Here is a 16,197-nt window from a genome sequence, read left to right as displayed (position 1 = left end):
AGTTTTTTGAAATACTGATTTGAACATAATTGGTTTACCACTAGACTTTTGTGAACTTTTAAGTTTTGGTTTGTGAACTTCCAAATTTTCTTAAACTCAGGGCACTTTTATATGTGTTGTTTCTAAAAATATGTGTTGGGAAACTGGGGTATGGGGCGCTGAGGAAGCAATAATGGGAGCACTACATGAGCACTGGAAGTCCACTGATGCTCAAGCCTTTTGGATATTGTTCATATCTAGTACTTGAGCCAAAAAGGATGCCTAGCGAAATTATGCTGTCAGTATGTATCAGCTGAGAGAATTTTTATGTTAATGGATAAAGGAGAGTTTGGACCAGACTGAAACATTCAATCATTTTCTTTTCTAGGGAGATTAGTTTCATAATGTAGTACAGGATGAGCTTCAAGGACAGGTCCCAAGAAGCTGAAATCTCAGAAGAGACACTGTTAACTTTGTCCAGAGCTGGAATTTGTTCTTAGACTGTGGTGACATCATTGCCAATTGAAAATAAAAAGGACAACAGTGGATCTTTTGTAAGAGAACCAACATATCTAGATGCCCATCAACAGATGAATGGATAATGAGAATTATATTAAAATACATAATAATTGTATAGAGTAGAATATTCTTCAGCTTTAAGGAAAGATGAAATCACAAACTTTGCAGGAAATTCAAGGACGTGAACTATAATATTAGGCAAAGTCACCCAACCCCTAAAGAAAGAGAACTTTGACATTCTCCCTCATTCATGGATCAGCCTATCATGTATGCATGTATGTATATAAACGAACTATGTGGGGCTACAGTCAAGCGCTTAGGAAGAACCAGAAAGATTGCATTAGGCAACAAGGAAGAAGGGAATGCAGATAAAGGTTACAAAGCTAATTGTTTATCTAGTTTCAATTCTAGCATGGTTTTCCATGGTGGATAAAAGCATGAAAATGTAATTGATATTAAAGGCATGAAACCCTAAGTGAAGATCCAGGGCTTCAGAATGGCCCTTCTAACTGTAGATAAGCTCACTGAGATGTACAGTGTTTGGATCTGGGTAAGAGTCTGCTTGAGTGTAGACTTTATTCTAGCTGCATGATACTTCTATTTGTGACAAATGCAAGCTATTTTTATATTGAAAATAGAACTGACAAGATTCTGTGATGGTTTAGATGAAAGGGGAGGGAGTTCTTAAGATGGTGAATCGCTTTGGATGGCTCTGAGGAGGGGGAGATTCTCTAAGAAGGGAGGGGTTCCTACAGAGGAGTTCATCTGTTTTCTCCCTGTGGACTAATGATTTGACGAGGTCATGGGGGAAGTTACTAATTTCAGGAAGTCTTAGCTTGTGTTTGAAAACCATTTGTATAGGAAAAGGTTACTAGTTTCCAAATAGAAAAACAAAACCAAAACAAACTACTGTTAAAGGCATTTGAATGAATGATGCAGGGGAAAAAAAGCCATTAAAAATCATACTGGCAGTAAAGGGATTATGTAAAAATTCTGACAGCTCGTGGAGCGTCTTTTCCTCCAGCTCAATACTTTATATCGTCTTCGATGGAGTATGTTAATTAAATCATTTGAAACACATGGCAATTGAGTAACTATTTTGAGCTGCTTCTTTTCCAACAGAAGGCAGAGGATTCTAGGATTGTCAATAAGTAAGACTTTAATTTGAGCAGTGAATAAGAGTGTGGCACTGGAAACAAAGTTTCTGCCCAAGCTAGACATGCCTAGAAAAAAAACTCTCAAGCAAACCTAGACTTTCACCCCACCCCATGTCAATCAAACCAAAGGGGTCTGCCTTTGCCCTTGGAAGAGGTAGTGGGATGGAAGGAAGTGTCATGGATGGTAGAATCACAGACTCCGATTCGAAGTCTATGAGGAGTAAATTTCTTCCTACCTCTCATTCTTCTTCTTCATAAAACATGGGAATAGTAATTATTTTATAAGATATAGGATTAAATAAGGTATAAAAGAACACTATCACTGGTACTGTACATGCATGTGTGCATCAATGAAGGGATATCACTTTCTAATCTCACAAATGCAACTTCTTCCTGTTTTCCAGATCTGTTTCCATATGACAACTTCATGGCATGGGAATTTTCCATTGAGAGATGGGATTATAAATGATAATTAAATTGATATCATAATAACTACCAGAAAAATATTCAAGATATTTTAAGGGTTTGACACATAATAGATGGTAATTCTATAGGTATAATTTTTGATGAGACCAGGAAACAAATATGTCTTTGCAAAAACCATTATAAGCTTGTAGATCATAATATCAAAACCCAGAATGAAATGAACCATTCATACTTTTCATTAGTTTTAATGACCATTTATTTTCTGTCATTACACAACAGTGAGAAAAAGCTCATCACTGATGCCCTCAATAAGAACCAGTTTCTGAAGCGATTGGACCCCCAACAGATCAAAGACATGGTGGAATGCATGTACGGGAGAAACTATCCACAGGGCAGTTACATCATTAAGCAAGGAGAGCCGGGCAACCATATCTTTGTGCTGGCAGGTGAGTTTTGCCATTTTTTTTTTTTTGAGTTCTCATATGAAGAGTTTTTGCTGATTTGGGCCTTTATAAAAATTTAATCTATTCATTATTTTACATCCTGACTGAAGTTTCCCCTCCTTCCTCTCCTCCTATCCACCCTCCCTCCACACACATCCACTTCTGTTTCTGTTCAGAAAGGTGCAGGCCTCCCAAGGGTATCAACAAAGCATGGCAGCATAACAAGTTTTGATAAGACTGAGCACCTCCCCTTGTACTAAGGCTGGGCAAAGTAATCCAGTATGGGGACTAGGTTCCAAAGAGCCAGCCAAAGCATTAGGGACAGCCCCTGCTCTCATTGCCAGGAGTCCCACAAATAGACCAAGCTACACAACTGTCACATACATGTAGAGGGTTTAGGTCTTTCCCATGCAGGCTCTCTGCTTGTTGGTTCAGGCTCTGTGAGTTCCTATGAGCTAGGTTCATTGTTTCTCTGGGTTTTCCTGTGATGTTCTTGACTCCTCTGGCTCCTACAATCCTTCCTCCCTCTCTTCAGGAGGATTCCCCAGACTCAGCCTAATGTTTGGCTGTCAGTCTCTGCATCAGCTTCCATCAGGTACTGGATGAAGGCTCTCTGATGATAATTGGGGTAGTCACCAATCTGATCACAGGAGATGGCCAGTTCAGGCTACATATCCACTATTTCCAGGAGTCTTAGCTGGGGTCGTCCTTGTAGATTCATGGGAGTTTCCCTTGCACCAGGTTTCTACCTTACCCTGAACCCTACTCCTCTTTCCAGCCATCTCTTTCAGTACTCTCCCCTCCACTACCATCCAACTCAATTCTTCAAGTCCCATCCCCATCTGCCCCCACTGCACCCAGAAGATCTCTTCTACTTCCCCTTTCCAGGGAGATCCATGTGTCTTCCCTTGGGCCCTCCTGGTTACCTAGCTTCTCTGGGTCTGTGGATTATAGTAAGCTCTGCTTTACAGCTAATATCTACTTATAAGTGAGTACATACCATGTTTGTCTTTCTGGGTCTTGGTTACCTCACTTGGGATGATTTTTTTTCTAGTTCTATCCATTTACCTTCAAATTTCCTGATGTCATTGTTTTTAACAACTGAGCATTACTCCATTGTGTAAATGTACCACATTTTCTTTATCCATTCTTCAGCTGAGGGATGTCTAAGTTATTTCCAGGTTCTGGCTATTACTAATAGAGCTGTTATGAACATAGTTGGGCGAGTGTCCTTGTGATATTATTTAGCATCCTTTGGGTATATGCCCAAGAGTGGTATTGCTGGGTTTTGTGATAGGTTGATTCCTAATTTTCTGGGAAACTGCCATATTAATTTCCAAAGTGGCTGTACAAGTTTGCACTCCAATCAGCAATGGAGGAGTGTTACCCTTGCTTCACATCCTCTTCAGCATAAGCTGACATTTGTGTTTTTATCTCAGACATTCTGACAAGTGTAAGATGGTATCTCAGAGTAATTTTGATTTGAATTTCCCTGATGGCTAAGGATGATGAAAATTTCTTTATGTGTTTCTTTGCCATTTGGAATTCTTCTGTTAGGAATTCTCTGTTTAGGTCTGTACCCCATTTTTTAATTGGGTTATTTGCTTTTTTGATGTCTAATTTCTTGAGTTCTTTATATATTTTGGAGATCAGACCTCTGTCAGATTTGGGGTTAGTGAAGATCTTTTCCCATTCTGTAGGCTGCTGTTGTGTCCTGTTGACAGGGTCCTTTGCCTTACAGAAGATTTTCAGTTTCATGAGGTGCCATTTATTAATTGTCAATTGTAGTGTCTGTGCTACTGGTGTTCTATTCAGGAAGTTGTCTTCAGTGCCAATACGTTCAAGGCTATTCCTCACTTTCTCTTCTATCATGTTCAGTGTAACTGGATATATGTTGAGGTCTGTGATCCACTTGGACTTGAATTTTGTGCAGGGTGATAGATATGGATCTATTTACATTCTTCGACATGCCAACATCCAATTATGCCAGCACCATTTGTTGATGATGCTTCCTTTTTTTTTTTTTTTTCATTGTATGATTTTGGCTTCCTTGTCAAAACTCAAGTGTCCATAGGTGTATGGATTTATGTTTCAGTCTTTAATTTGATTCCATTGATCAATGTGTCTGTTTTTATGCCAATACCATGCTATTTTATTACTGTAGATAAGCTTTATAGTAGAGCTTGAGATCAGGGATGGTGATACCTCCAGCAGTTATTGTACAGGATTATTTTAGCTATCCTGGTTTTTTGTTTTTCTATATGAAGTTGAGCATTGTTATTTAAAGGTCTGTAAAGAATTGTGTTGGGATTTTGATGGTGATTGAATTGAATCTGTAAATTGCTTTTGGTAGGATGTCCATTTTTACTATGTTAATCCTACTGATCCATGAGCATGTTAGATCTTTCTGTTTTCTGGTATTTTCTCTAATTTCTTTCTTCAAAGACTTGAAGTTCTTGTCATATGGGTCTTTTACTTGCTTGGTTAGGATTATCCCAAGATGTTTTATATTGTTTGTGGCTATTGTGAATGTTGTTGATTTTGTGATTTCTTTCTTAGCCCTTTTATCATTGGCATACAAGAGGGTTACTATCATGTATCCAGCCACTTCAATAAAGGTGTTTATCAGGTGTAGGAGTTCCCTGGTGAAATTTTTGGGGTCACTTATGTATACTATAATGTCATCTGCAGATAAGAATACTTTGACTTCTTCCTTTCCAATTTTTATCCCCTTTATCTCCTTTTGTTATCTTATTGCTCTAGCTAGGACTGCAATTTATATATTGAATAGATATGGAGAGAGTGGACAGCCTTGTCTTGTTTCTGATTTTAGTGGAATTTTAGTGAGTTTCTTACCATTTAATTTGATGTTGGCTGTTGGCTTGCTATAAATTGTCTTTATTATATTTAGGTATGTTCCTTGTATCCCTGATTTCTCCAATACTTTTTTCATGAAGGGGTGTTGGATTTTGTCAAAGGCTTTTTCAGTATCTAATGAGATGATCATGTTCTTTTTTTTCTTTCAATTTGTTTATATGGTAGATTACATTAACAGATTCTCATATGTTGAACATCCCCCCCCTGCATCTCTGGGATGAAGCCCACTTGACCATGGTGTATAATCTTCTTGATGTGTTCTTGGAATTTGTCTGCCAATATTTTATTGAGTATTTTGGCATCAGTGTTCTATTTTGGCATTTTTGAAACATTATGAAACCAAAACCAAGTTGCTCCATTTGTAGACAATAAACAGATGGACTTCATAGGATGAGGATATTGGTGATGTGATTATGACAGTGGCTGATGTTTATCTAGGATGTTGTATGTATCTCGTATCCCATTAAACACTTGATAGAGATCTCTCATTTCATTTCTTACCTATCCTCTAAGAACAAGCACAATGTCTCTCAATGTTATCAGTGGAGACAATCCCCCCAGAGGTTAAATCACATAGCCAAGTCTCAGTGCCTGTAAGTGGTAAGTGTAAAGCAGACAGAAAAATCTGACCTGAAGCTCCATACTTTCAGTTACTGAAAAGTTTCCTTCCAAGTGTGGTTGCTTATGTCAACACTTCTGACAATGGTCCAAGGAGAGTTTGTTTTCATAGCTTTGAAAATCACGTTGATTGCAGGCCAATGATTTCAAAGGATAAGTTAGATTTCTTTCTAACAAATCAAATCAAATGCCATACTAATTAAACTGGTGTTTTTAAAGCCGTTTAGTTCCCATTCTCTGTGATCAATTGAACACTCATGCCTGGGAGATAGTACCTATGGATTTTTAAATGGTTGCTAATTTTTAAATATAAAGAAGCAAGAAATTACTTGGATAGGGATTGAGATCATTAAATTTCATGTAAAATTGTGAGTTGCCTCAACTTTTTGAGTCTTAGGGAAGAAAATTGCACTTCCTTACCTAGGTGGTGTGGCAGCCTAGTTGATGATGTGAACTTCTACCTAGCAGTGGGTTCCCGATCATCTAAGCAATCAAGCAACATTGCTTTTTCTGTTTCCTGTGGCCTTAAAAGTTGCCTATCTAAGCAAGTTAATGGACTTGTATTGTCCTGTTTGTAATATGCCACAGATTCTTCCTTTGTATTTTAATTCTAGAAGACTATCAGTTTTTGTAATTATTTGTTTTATTTGTCAGATAATCTTTAAAGGCAACTTCAAAATGAGTCTGCCATTCCCAAGCAATTTTTCTACTCTTGTAGTGAGTTATAGTCTTAATTTAGACAGCCTTCGATTCTTACAGGGATAGATGACCCACAGTAATACTTTCTTCTTACAACTCTTTTCTTGGCTGTTTCCCATCTGTTTTAGCAACACAAGAGTATTCTGGCAGGAGAAGATAGGTCATTAAGTCAACAAATATTTATGGAACCTACTAAGAGAGGACAAGAATCTCACGCCAGCCCATCTTGTTCCTTGCCAGTAATTCTGATGAAAGGTTTGGAGAGAGGCATTACTGCCGCCATTGAGACCAGGCATACAGCCCACACGGAAGTGAAAATTATTTGAATTAATTATTGTGGCATCTAAGGATTGAACTGCCTGGCTTAATTATCTGCCCGAGCAAATTAATTTGATAATTAAAGTTCTCTCCTTTATAAAATATAGCATGAATATCAAATAGTACAGCATAGTTAGCTTGAACTCTTGATATTCCATATAATTCTTCGGTATTATTCAAATCCCATGAGCCATAACCAATTAAGAAAAGAACCTTGACAAGCACTAAGATTCAGGATATCAACTGGAGAGCACCACTAAGTGGTTTCGATGGAGTTAGAATTAGCTGTAATAAGAAATTATTAAACTGCATATCTAATCTGTGGAATTTAGAACCAAAAGAAAAGTTTTTTTTTCCTTGCTAGAATGTAGTTTTAACCTAGCAAACATCTTTGTTTCTCTTGTCTGGCACTTGTAATGGTTCCCAGAACAATGTCAATTCTCATATCAGGTTTGTTGAAATGAGTGGATGACATAGTGACCCAAGCTATTTGGTAGCAGGAGAAAGAAAGGCTGACATTGCTTCCCCATTTTTCTTCCTTCAAAAATGTAGATGTTTTTGTTTTTGCTTATGTTTTTTTTTTTTTTTTAACAAAATTTCATTTGAAGAGGAAAAAAAAAAAGAGGGTTTCCAGGACAAAACAACTGTAGGAAGTTTGTTCGGTGCTCTGTTTTTTCTGCCCCGGCTTTGTGTAGGTAGAGACATGGGCCAGAATGGGAGGTTCAGCAGCAGAGAGCCATGAAGTGACTTAGCCAAAGTTATACAGTCAACAACGAATGCAACCCAGATGGAGAACTGGGTAGCTTGACCTGACAGCCAGGGCATCATGGCTCTGATAAGTTTTCCTGCCCTCACGGCAACAGCTGTTCAGTGTTTCAAGACATACTGATTGTTGGGCTCCTAGTAAGGGAAAAATGGTTACATTTTTTCATAGGGCAGAATGAATATTGTTAGTATTTACATAACAGTTAGCCTGTGCTATCTATTGTTTTAAGTTTCCTACATGTATTAACATTTAATTCTCCTGATAAGTGCATGACATATATGTGATTCTCCCCACCATCCATGATGGAAAACTGCCCAATGTGAGTAAATGGCAGGTTTGATTTCAGGCTGGATCTTTTAACCACCCTGATATAATCAGATTCCTAAGTAGCTTAACTAAATGTTGTATGATTTCTGGTTATTTTTTTCCTATGGAACCAAGACAGATTTTGATGATTTGTGTTTTTCTTAAATTCTACTTGATAGAGGGTAGACTAGAGGTGTTCCAAGGAGAGAAGTTGCTGTCGTCCATCCCAATGTGGACCACATTTGGGGAACTGGCGATTTTGTACAACTGTACACGGACCGCCTCTGTGAAAGGTAAGCAGAGAAAAGCTGCTTGGAATCACCACTGCATCGAAGGTTGTCTCCTAAGCCAAGCTTATGGCACTTTGCCCCATATACTCTTGTTCATAAAAATACAATTGCAGTAAAAAGATGTGTATGTGAGCTTTTATCTGAATAATTTGAGTTAAGAAGAACTTTCCCTAGCCTGGGGATTGACTCTTAGGTAGCAGTGTCTAAACATCTCCAAAAGATGCACATTCACACCCTTGTGCACACAACACTTTTAACTTCCATTTACCTGCTTATGAACTCTTTAGTGATTGGATCAGGTACAGGAACACACCCTGTGGGTGTGGTGTATAACTGGAATTTGCAAACCATTGAAGAATCATCCTACCCAAAACATAATCAGAAAAGAAATGGTCTGCTACCCTCTTCCAAATCCTGGTAGGTTTCAAAGCCGAAGTGGCATAAAATTACCCACTCTTTCATTATTTCCTCTCACTTGCATGTTTAAATAATACATTTCTAATAAACATATCGTCACTGGCTGACATTTTTGGAGTGTTTCTTTCTCTGATGCTAAACACTGTTGTATTATTTTCTCAAGCTATTACCAATGTTAAAACTTGGGCACTCGACAGAGAGGTTTTCCAGAACATTATGAGGAGAACAGCCCAAGCCAGGGATGAGGAGTACAGAAACTTCCTCAGAAGGTAAGAGTAACCATATGGGGGAAGTGCAGCCATTGTGTGGACAGGTTGATTTTTGCCAGAATAATGATTTCCCTAACAGTTTTCCCCAATTCAAGCAGTTTCTATATTATTAAAGCAAGAAGCAAAAGAATTCCCTTACAGTAAATGGCAACAGATACCCCAAATTATATTTGCTTCCTATTAGCTGATGTTCTGAGTTATTTTCCTGCTATTCCTTCTACTTCTGTATTGAAGGAGCCATAGCATAAAAATATGCAAAAATGCCTGAAAAATTCACCTGAGTTTGCTTACTGGGCTTTGAAAAACATTTATGATCTGAGAGAGTACAGCAAAATTTTAATTCTTCTAATATTAATTTTAGTTATTATTATTACATTTTTATTTATTTATTTATTTGTTTGTTTATTTGTTTATGTGTGTGTATGTGCAGGTGTGGGCACACACACACTGACAGGTGTGCCACATCACACGTGTGGAAGTCAGAGGACAACTTCCAAGAGCTGATTCTTTCCTTCTATCATGTACTTCCATGGGATCAAACTCAAATGACCAGGCCTGGCTCAAGCCCCTTTATACCCCAAGCCATCTCATCAGGCCAATGGGAATATTAAGGGTACTATACATGGGTACCAGGACAGATCATTTTGTAAAACGTTCTGTACCTTGGCATCATGAGTGAATCCATTTATAGGGAACCACATGTCTGTATAACTTTAAAAGTGAGCTGGAAGAGAGAACTCTTTTTGAGAGTGTATATTCCCCATGTACACCTGTTTTAGATCATGTGTGAGAGTTTTGATAGCCTCTGAATTTGGAACACATCATGTGATGAAATGTACTTAGGATAAGTGGTAATGATAATTATGAATCGTGTGACTTCCAAAAGTAAATTTCAAGTTTTTCCCAAGTATAGTCTACTAATTTGATCTTCCATAGCCAGCCTGGAAAGCCAGTTCTGTTAGGTCTGAATGTGCCTTAGTGTTTAGTAAGGACTCAGCGGTACCACAGGAGCACACAGATAATTAGCAGAACATAGCCAGCATGCAGGTTCTTCTAGAGCACCTCTCTGCCACGCCTTCCAAGAGGCAACAGTGACTCCTGTTGCAGTAAGGACAAGCAGGTGTCTTATCTCCAGGTATTGTGTACCTTAGCTGACATGTGGTGGGATCTACCTAAATATAGGTGATCTTAAAGTTCTACAGCTGAATGTCACAGATAAACATTTGAAGTAAATAAGGCCCACTTATGCATGAGGTTAAAAAAAAGGGATACATGAATAAACCAGTGGCTACAGGATGTAGTTGATTATCTGAGACAAAACCTGAATTACTGCAGAGCAACAATCCCCTTAGAGCTTTGCCTGAGTTGAAGGAGGCCAAAGAACCTACTAGTAGATATTCCTTTTTTCCATCTTCCTTTTTGTTATTTCATTCATTCATTTGTTTGTTCGTTCGTTTGTTTATTCATTATTCATTCATTCAACAAATATTTGTAGACATCAAACATGGTTGATTCAGTGGTAAACAAGATAAACCTGACCTCTGTCCCCCCAGAGGAGAGATGAACTAGATTTCTCCTCATCTGTTTACCTACCAATCCCAAGGGTGACAGGCTTTCTGTTCATAGATCTCAGTTTGGACCAGAAGGAAAACTTTCATAAGCATGTGGAAATTGAGTTCAATTTGCCTTTGCTGTCTCAACAGGGAGGTACCACTCTAGAGAAATGCAGTTTTCTTTGTCTCATCATATATAATAAACTCTTTTTTTATATGTACAGTTTTTAAATATGGCGTGTAAAATACAAGGCTTGTAATATATATATATATATAACATATATATATTACATATATATATATATATATATATGTAAATCACAAAACCTCATAATGCTAACAACCCCTTTACTAGGAATGCATTCAAAGGAAATGAGATCCATATGTTAGAGGAGACATCTGTGTCTCCATGTTCTTTGCAGCACCCTCCAGAATAGTCATGAAATGGATATCATCTAATTGACCACCAGCCCATGAATGGATGAGGAAAATGTAGTTCATGTATAATGGAACAATATTTAAACATAAAAAGATTAAAACTTGTTATTTGGGATGACTTGACTCAAAGTGGAGCCTGTGGTGTTGGTGAAACAGGATAGGCATAGACAGACAAATACGGCACAGTCTCACTCATATGTAGACTCTGGGAAAGTTCACCGTGTAGAACTGAATAGCAGAATGGTGCTTTCCAGATGCTTAAAACAGTAAGGGGGAAGAGGGATGAAAAACAGTTGACCAGTGGGTTCTAAATTAGAGGTGAACAGGAGTAAGAAGTTATGATATTGCACCATAATAACAACGTAATGTATATTCTTAAAATCTTAGGGGAAAAATTCTGAATGTTTTTAACCTTAAGAAAATGATAAATTTTTGGAGAAATATGTGTTTAATCACATTTAAACATTGTAAAATATATACGTGCATAGAAACATGGGAAAGTACCCTATAAAGGTGTCCAATTTTATATATATATTTCAGTTAAAATAAATTTAAATGAACAAATAATAATAAAAAGTATCCATGAAGTTAGGGATGGCCCCAAAGTGCCTGTGGGCTCTGACATCATCACAGACGTCTGCCCCTCCTCCTTTCAGGTATAGGCTGCTTTTGGAAGTTTAGTGGTTAATGGGTCCCTTGGTATTCTTTGTAATTTTGCTTATGGCTTGATTTAACCCATTTTGAACTTGATAAGAATGGTGTTGTGTTTGCAACCCATTAGCTCTCTACCTATCACCGTGCATTCATCTGTTCTCCAGCTGGGGCTCATTTTGGTGTTTTGAAATTCAATCCACCAATGCAGGCATTCTTACAGCCGTCTCCTATCCTAATGCTGCCTGCTTTGTGTGTGCAAGAGTCTGCCTAGAGCTCCCTGCCTTCACAAGATCTACTCATGCATTTTGGGAATAGCATAATTTTTCCTGTAAGCATGTCAAATGATAGATGGTTAAAAAAAAGAAATAGTTCTTTTATAGAAATTATATCGATAGCCTCAAAAATGTGTAAAATAGAAAGAAATTGCTTTAATAAAACAGTTTAGTCATAGATTCGTTAATCATACTGAGGGAAATTTCTGATTTTTTAAAATAATGGGTTTTAGTATTATATTTCACTGTTACCTACCTCTGGAAACATTGACTTAAAAAGACAGAACAGTAAGATCAATAATCAAAGAGTATGTCATTGGTAATTTCCACATCCCCATAGGTTCAGTCTTTACTTAATTTTACAAGGATTTGGATGAAATTCTAACCCTTCACCTTGAATAGAGCTACTCACCCAGGCTCTAAGAGACATGAGGAAGGGGAGAAAACACTTTTCCAAATGTGAGTCACTCAGAAAACCAACCCAAATGTGCATTGGTTCCCTCTCCAGTAGGCAGGATGTGACTGTCCCCTTTGGAGGATCTTGGTGCCTTCAATTTTACACCTACGACAAATTCCTGGAATAGTATAGTACATATGAACAATTTCCAATTGTCAAGAAATTCTGTTATTTATGTGTTTTCAGTATTTAAATGCTTTGGAAAAACTGAAGTGCATTGCATTATAACAGTAAGTGAATGTAAAAATTTAGTGTCTGTATGAAATAATGGGTTTTTTCCCCCAAGACATAATTAAGTAAAAGCTGGGTGTGGTGTTACACGCCTGTCATCCCAGTGCTTACAAGGCTGAGGCAGGAGGATCGTGAGTTCAGGGGTAGCCTGGACTACATAGTGAAAATGTATCTCAGAAAAATTCTTAATTTAAAAAAGATAATTAATTTAAGATTTCTTTTTAATTTTGAAGTGTTTCCTTGCTGAAGAACTTACCTGAAGATAAACTAACCAAGATCATTGACTGTTTGGAAGTGGTAAGAAATTTTAAAGTAAAAAATAAATATCATTAGAAGATTTTAGAATCTAGTCATACTGTTAGTACTGTAAATGAAAAAAAGAGGAAAAGATTGCAAAAGACTAAACCACAGAGACCAGGAGCTGTTTTAGATTGTGAGAAACCTTGGGCCAACTCACACTGAATTAGGGGACCAGCAAGGGTTAGATAGCCTTGGAACTTGCAAAAAGAAATTGGATTTGCATGTGTAAAGTGAAATTTGATTTACATATTTTAATCTTTTTAGTACATTTTATACAACTAATCTGCCGTACTCAAGAGGCATTTGATTTTCTCCAATTAACATCACAATCCCTTGCAGAGTTTCATAATATAAAGGAATCAGTGAGGCATAATTAGGAAACAGGGTACAAAAAGGGCATGCTGGGGCTGTGGGGGAGGTGTCTGCAGCCAGGCCATGCAGCGTGCTATACTCAGCATTCTGGGCCCTGGAAACACTTTGGAAGAGCTTGCACTCTTACCTACTTCAATATCTAGAGGCAATTGGCAGATTGGAAAGTGTTCAAAAGCTTATTCCTGGCATCCACAGATGGCTGGTTTTAGTCTAAGACTTGTCAATCCTATATGCTTTTATAAGTGTCCCTTGGTTTTTAATGATACTAGTTTATGAAAACCTCTTCAGATTTCAGAGATTACAATTCAAAGCAAATGGACCCTCTTCCTTTCTTGGGGGTCCATTTCACTGAAACCAACACAACTTTTCTGAAGTTAAGAGGAGGCAGGGGTTGGTGGCAGTATCATAGCTGGATGTGACGCTTGCACAGAGTTGCTTTCAGTAGGAACAGTAGAAAGCTCAGCCTGTCTGCTTGCTGATAGACTCATGCCCCTGTCAATCATAACAAACAATGCAAACTCCTATTTGCTGAGAAGGAAGAGGCGACCATTTTATCCTAAACCTAAGGGACATCAGTAATGTTTAAACATGTAGTCATGGAACATCCAATAGTTTATCAAGGACCAGCTATGGGGACACCACGCCTTGCCTCCTGTCCCCTGGGGTTTCGGATATGAAGCCAACTTCAACAAGCCTGTGTAGTCTGTATCCCTTTGGGATTTTCTCACTGTAACATAAACCAATCACAGATGTTACAAATTAATAATTCATCCCAATTTCTCAGGGTGTTTTTCTTTTCAGGCCAGAAAGGCACTATAATATACATATTTTTTGTTGTTGTTAACCAAAAGAAATCTGTTTTAAATATGCTACTAATAGAAGGGATTCATGAGAGGGGAATGTCATGCTGATAGCAAATATTAGAACTTGATGCCATTAAAAATAAATGGTCATTTAGACATATTTATAGTGACCATAAGCAACAGCTACGGGATACATAGATGGCTGTCTCGAATTATTAATTAGCACACAATTCAAGTTTGTAAGCTTCATCTTTTAAAACACTCTGGGAAAGCCTGGTTACACTTCAGCATCTGCAGACAGCAGCACTACTTATAAAGGGCTCTTTATTCTACCTGACAAACAAATGTGTCTCTGTAATGTGTGAAAATTCTCGGATGCGGAAGTGATTAGCAACAGCGTAATGGGATCTGTTTAGTTCTAAGAAAAGCACATAATTTACCAGCAAAGCTCCACTCCTGATGCATCAACAGGGTCCTGACCACAGTCAGCCCCCAGAGCAGGGGGGTATGACAGAGCAACTACTGAGTTCTCAGAGCCTGTGTCCTGAGACCCACAGTCGTTGAGAAAACAGAAAGTGTCTGAAATGCTGCTTAGAGCTTGGTGGGAAAGCTTTTCTTCTTTTGTGTATGGGGAGAAAGGTGAAGAGAAGGGTTCTGAGTCATCCTATCTGTGTCCCCACCCCCCTTCACCCCTCCACACACACCAAGCAGTGGATCCTGTCAGGTTCCAAAGAAACTCAGGACAAACCACGAACTATGCTGCCTATTAGCATCCCAAAGCACACTGGCCGGTGGGCTCACTCAATATCTGTGGCTCTTCTCTGCTCTTCTCACCCAGCTCCCTACACTAAAACTCGGTAGCCCAGCTTCTCATTCCTTATAACCCCGCCATTTCAGCAACTGGCTCTCTTGGTCCTTATTCTGTTTCTTTTCTCCCTTTCTCCCCTGCTCTTGGCTCCCGGTCCCCTCTCTTGCCCCTCTCTCTTCTCTTCCTCTAACTCTCTGGTACCCCGCCCCCCTCCCCCCATGGGCCTGCTCAGTCTGCTGGTGTGCTTCTTTCTCTCCCTGCTCTGGACTCTTCCAGAACCTCTGGCTGGCTGTACTCTCCCTCACATCTATAATAAAACCCTTCTCAACCTCAGCCATGAGCAGTCGTGTCCTCCTTTTTTCATTCAGATCCTATGTGTTTAAGACACAGACTGCTGAATTCCTACACCAAATATTTGGCTCTGATAGTTCAGTTTTCCATCAGCTTTCTTGAGCACAGGTCCCCCAGAGAATTTCGTTTGCAAGACAGCCATCTTCTGGAAGCCTCTGCTCCTGTTCTGCCCGGAGCACGAGTTGGGGGGATAACAGCACACACAGAGTCACTGCTAGGCTTTAGGACTCGGCTAATGACAGCCATAAAGCAGGGTGTAGGTTTGGAGTGGTGGCAACAGTGGATGATGAAGATTCTTATGTGGCTCCTGTCCCCGGGCGATCAGGAAGCAAAAGACAGGTGACGGAAGAGCGGCTGCTTCCACGCAGGCAACAGTGAAAATGTGTGTTAATTTGTGTTCTCCTGAGTTAACACAGAGATGAATCAGGGGTTTGCCTGGTTGAGGCAGAGCTCTGGAACCTGACCCAGTCTCTCAGCACTGCCACTCTGCTATCTATCCACCTCTGCACCGTTCACAGAGCTCCAGTCGTGGCAGGGCTGTGCGAGGCACACTAGTGTGAATGTCTTTATCCTTCTTCCGGCACACTAGTGTGAATGTCTTTGTCCTTCTTCCAGTCCAGGGGGTCCCATCAGAAAGGCAGATTCCTAGGTACTGTCCTGTGCTCACTGAATCAGAAACTGGTAAAGAATCCCAGTGCCACAGTTCTAAAATTTCACCAGTGGGATCCTTAAGCTCAATTCAGTTTGAGAAGCACTGGGAGTCGGGGGTGAAAAGGGACTGAAAACCTGTTTTGTAGAATGTGCCACGCTCTGCTCCTTCATTCCAGAGATTTCCATTTTAAATCTTGTTTTTCAAAATGCATGTTATATGTAG

The 16,197-nt window shown here is 39.0% G+C and overlaps 1 protein-coding gene across 1 annotated transcript in view; it reads left to right on the top strand.

The window, feature by feature from the left end:
* The window catches only part of Prkg2 (protein kinase cGMP-dependent 2), a 105,682-nt gene that overhangs the window by 32,032 nt on the left and 57,453 nt on the right, over window positions 1–16,197 (top strand). Inside the window, exons 3-6 of the mRNA XM_028873158.2 lie at window positions 2,361–2,527; window positions 8,288–8,401; window positions 8,979–9,084; window positions 12,923–12,986. Coding sequence (XP_028728991.1) covers window positions 2,361–2,527; window positions 8,288–8,401; window positions 8,979–9,084; window positions 12,923–12,986 — 451 coding nt within the window. The remainder of the gene's footprint in view (window positions 1–2,360; window positions 2,528–8,287; window positions 8,402–8,978; window positions 9,085–12,922; window positions 12,987–16,197) is intronic.

The sequence above is a fragment of the Peromyscus leucopus genome, chromosome 10, assembly GCF_004664715.2.
Source record: "Peromyscus leucopus breed LL Stock chromosome 10, UCI_PerLeu_2.1, whole genome shotgun sequence".
NCBI lineage: Eukaryota > Metazoa > Chordata > Mammalia > Rodentia > Cricetidae > Peromyscus > Peromyscus leucopus.
Note: the sequence above shows the minus strand (reverse complement) of the source record. Positions and strands in the feature narration are given on the sequence as shown.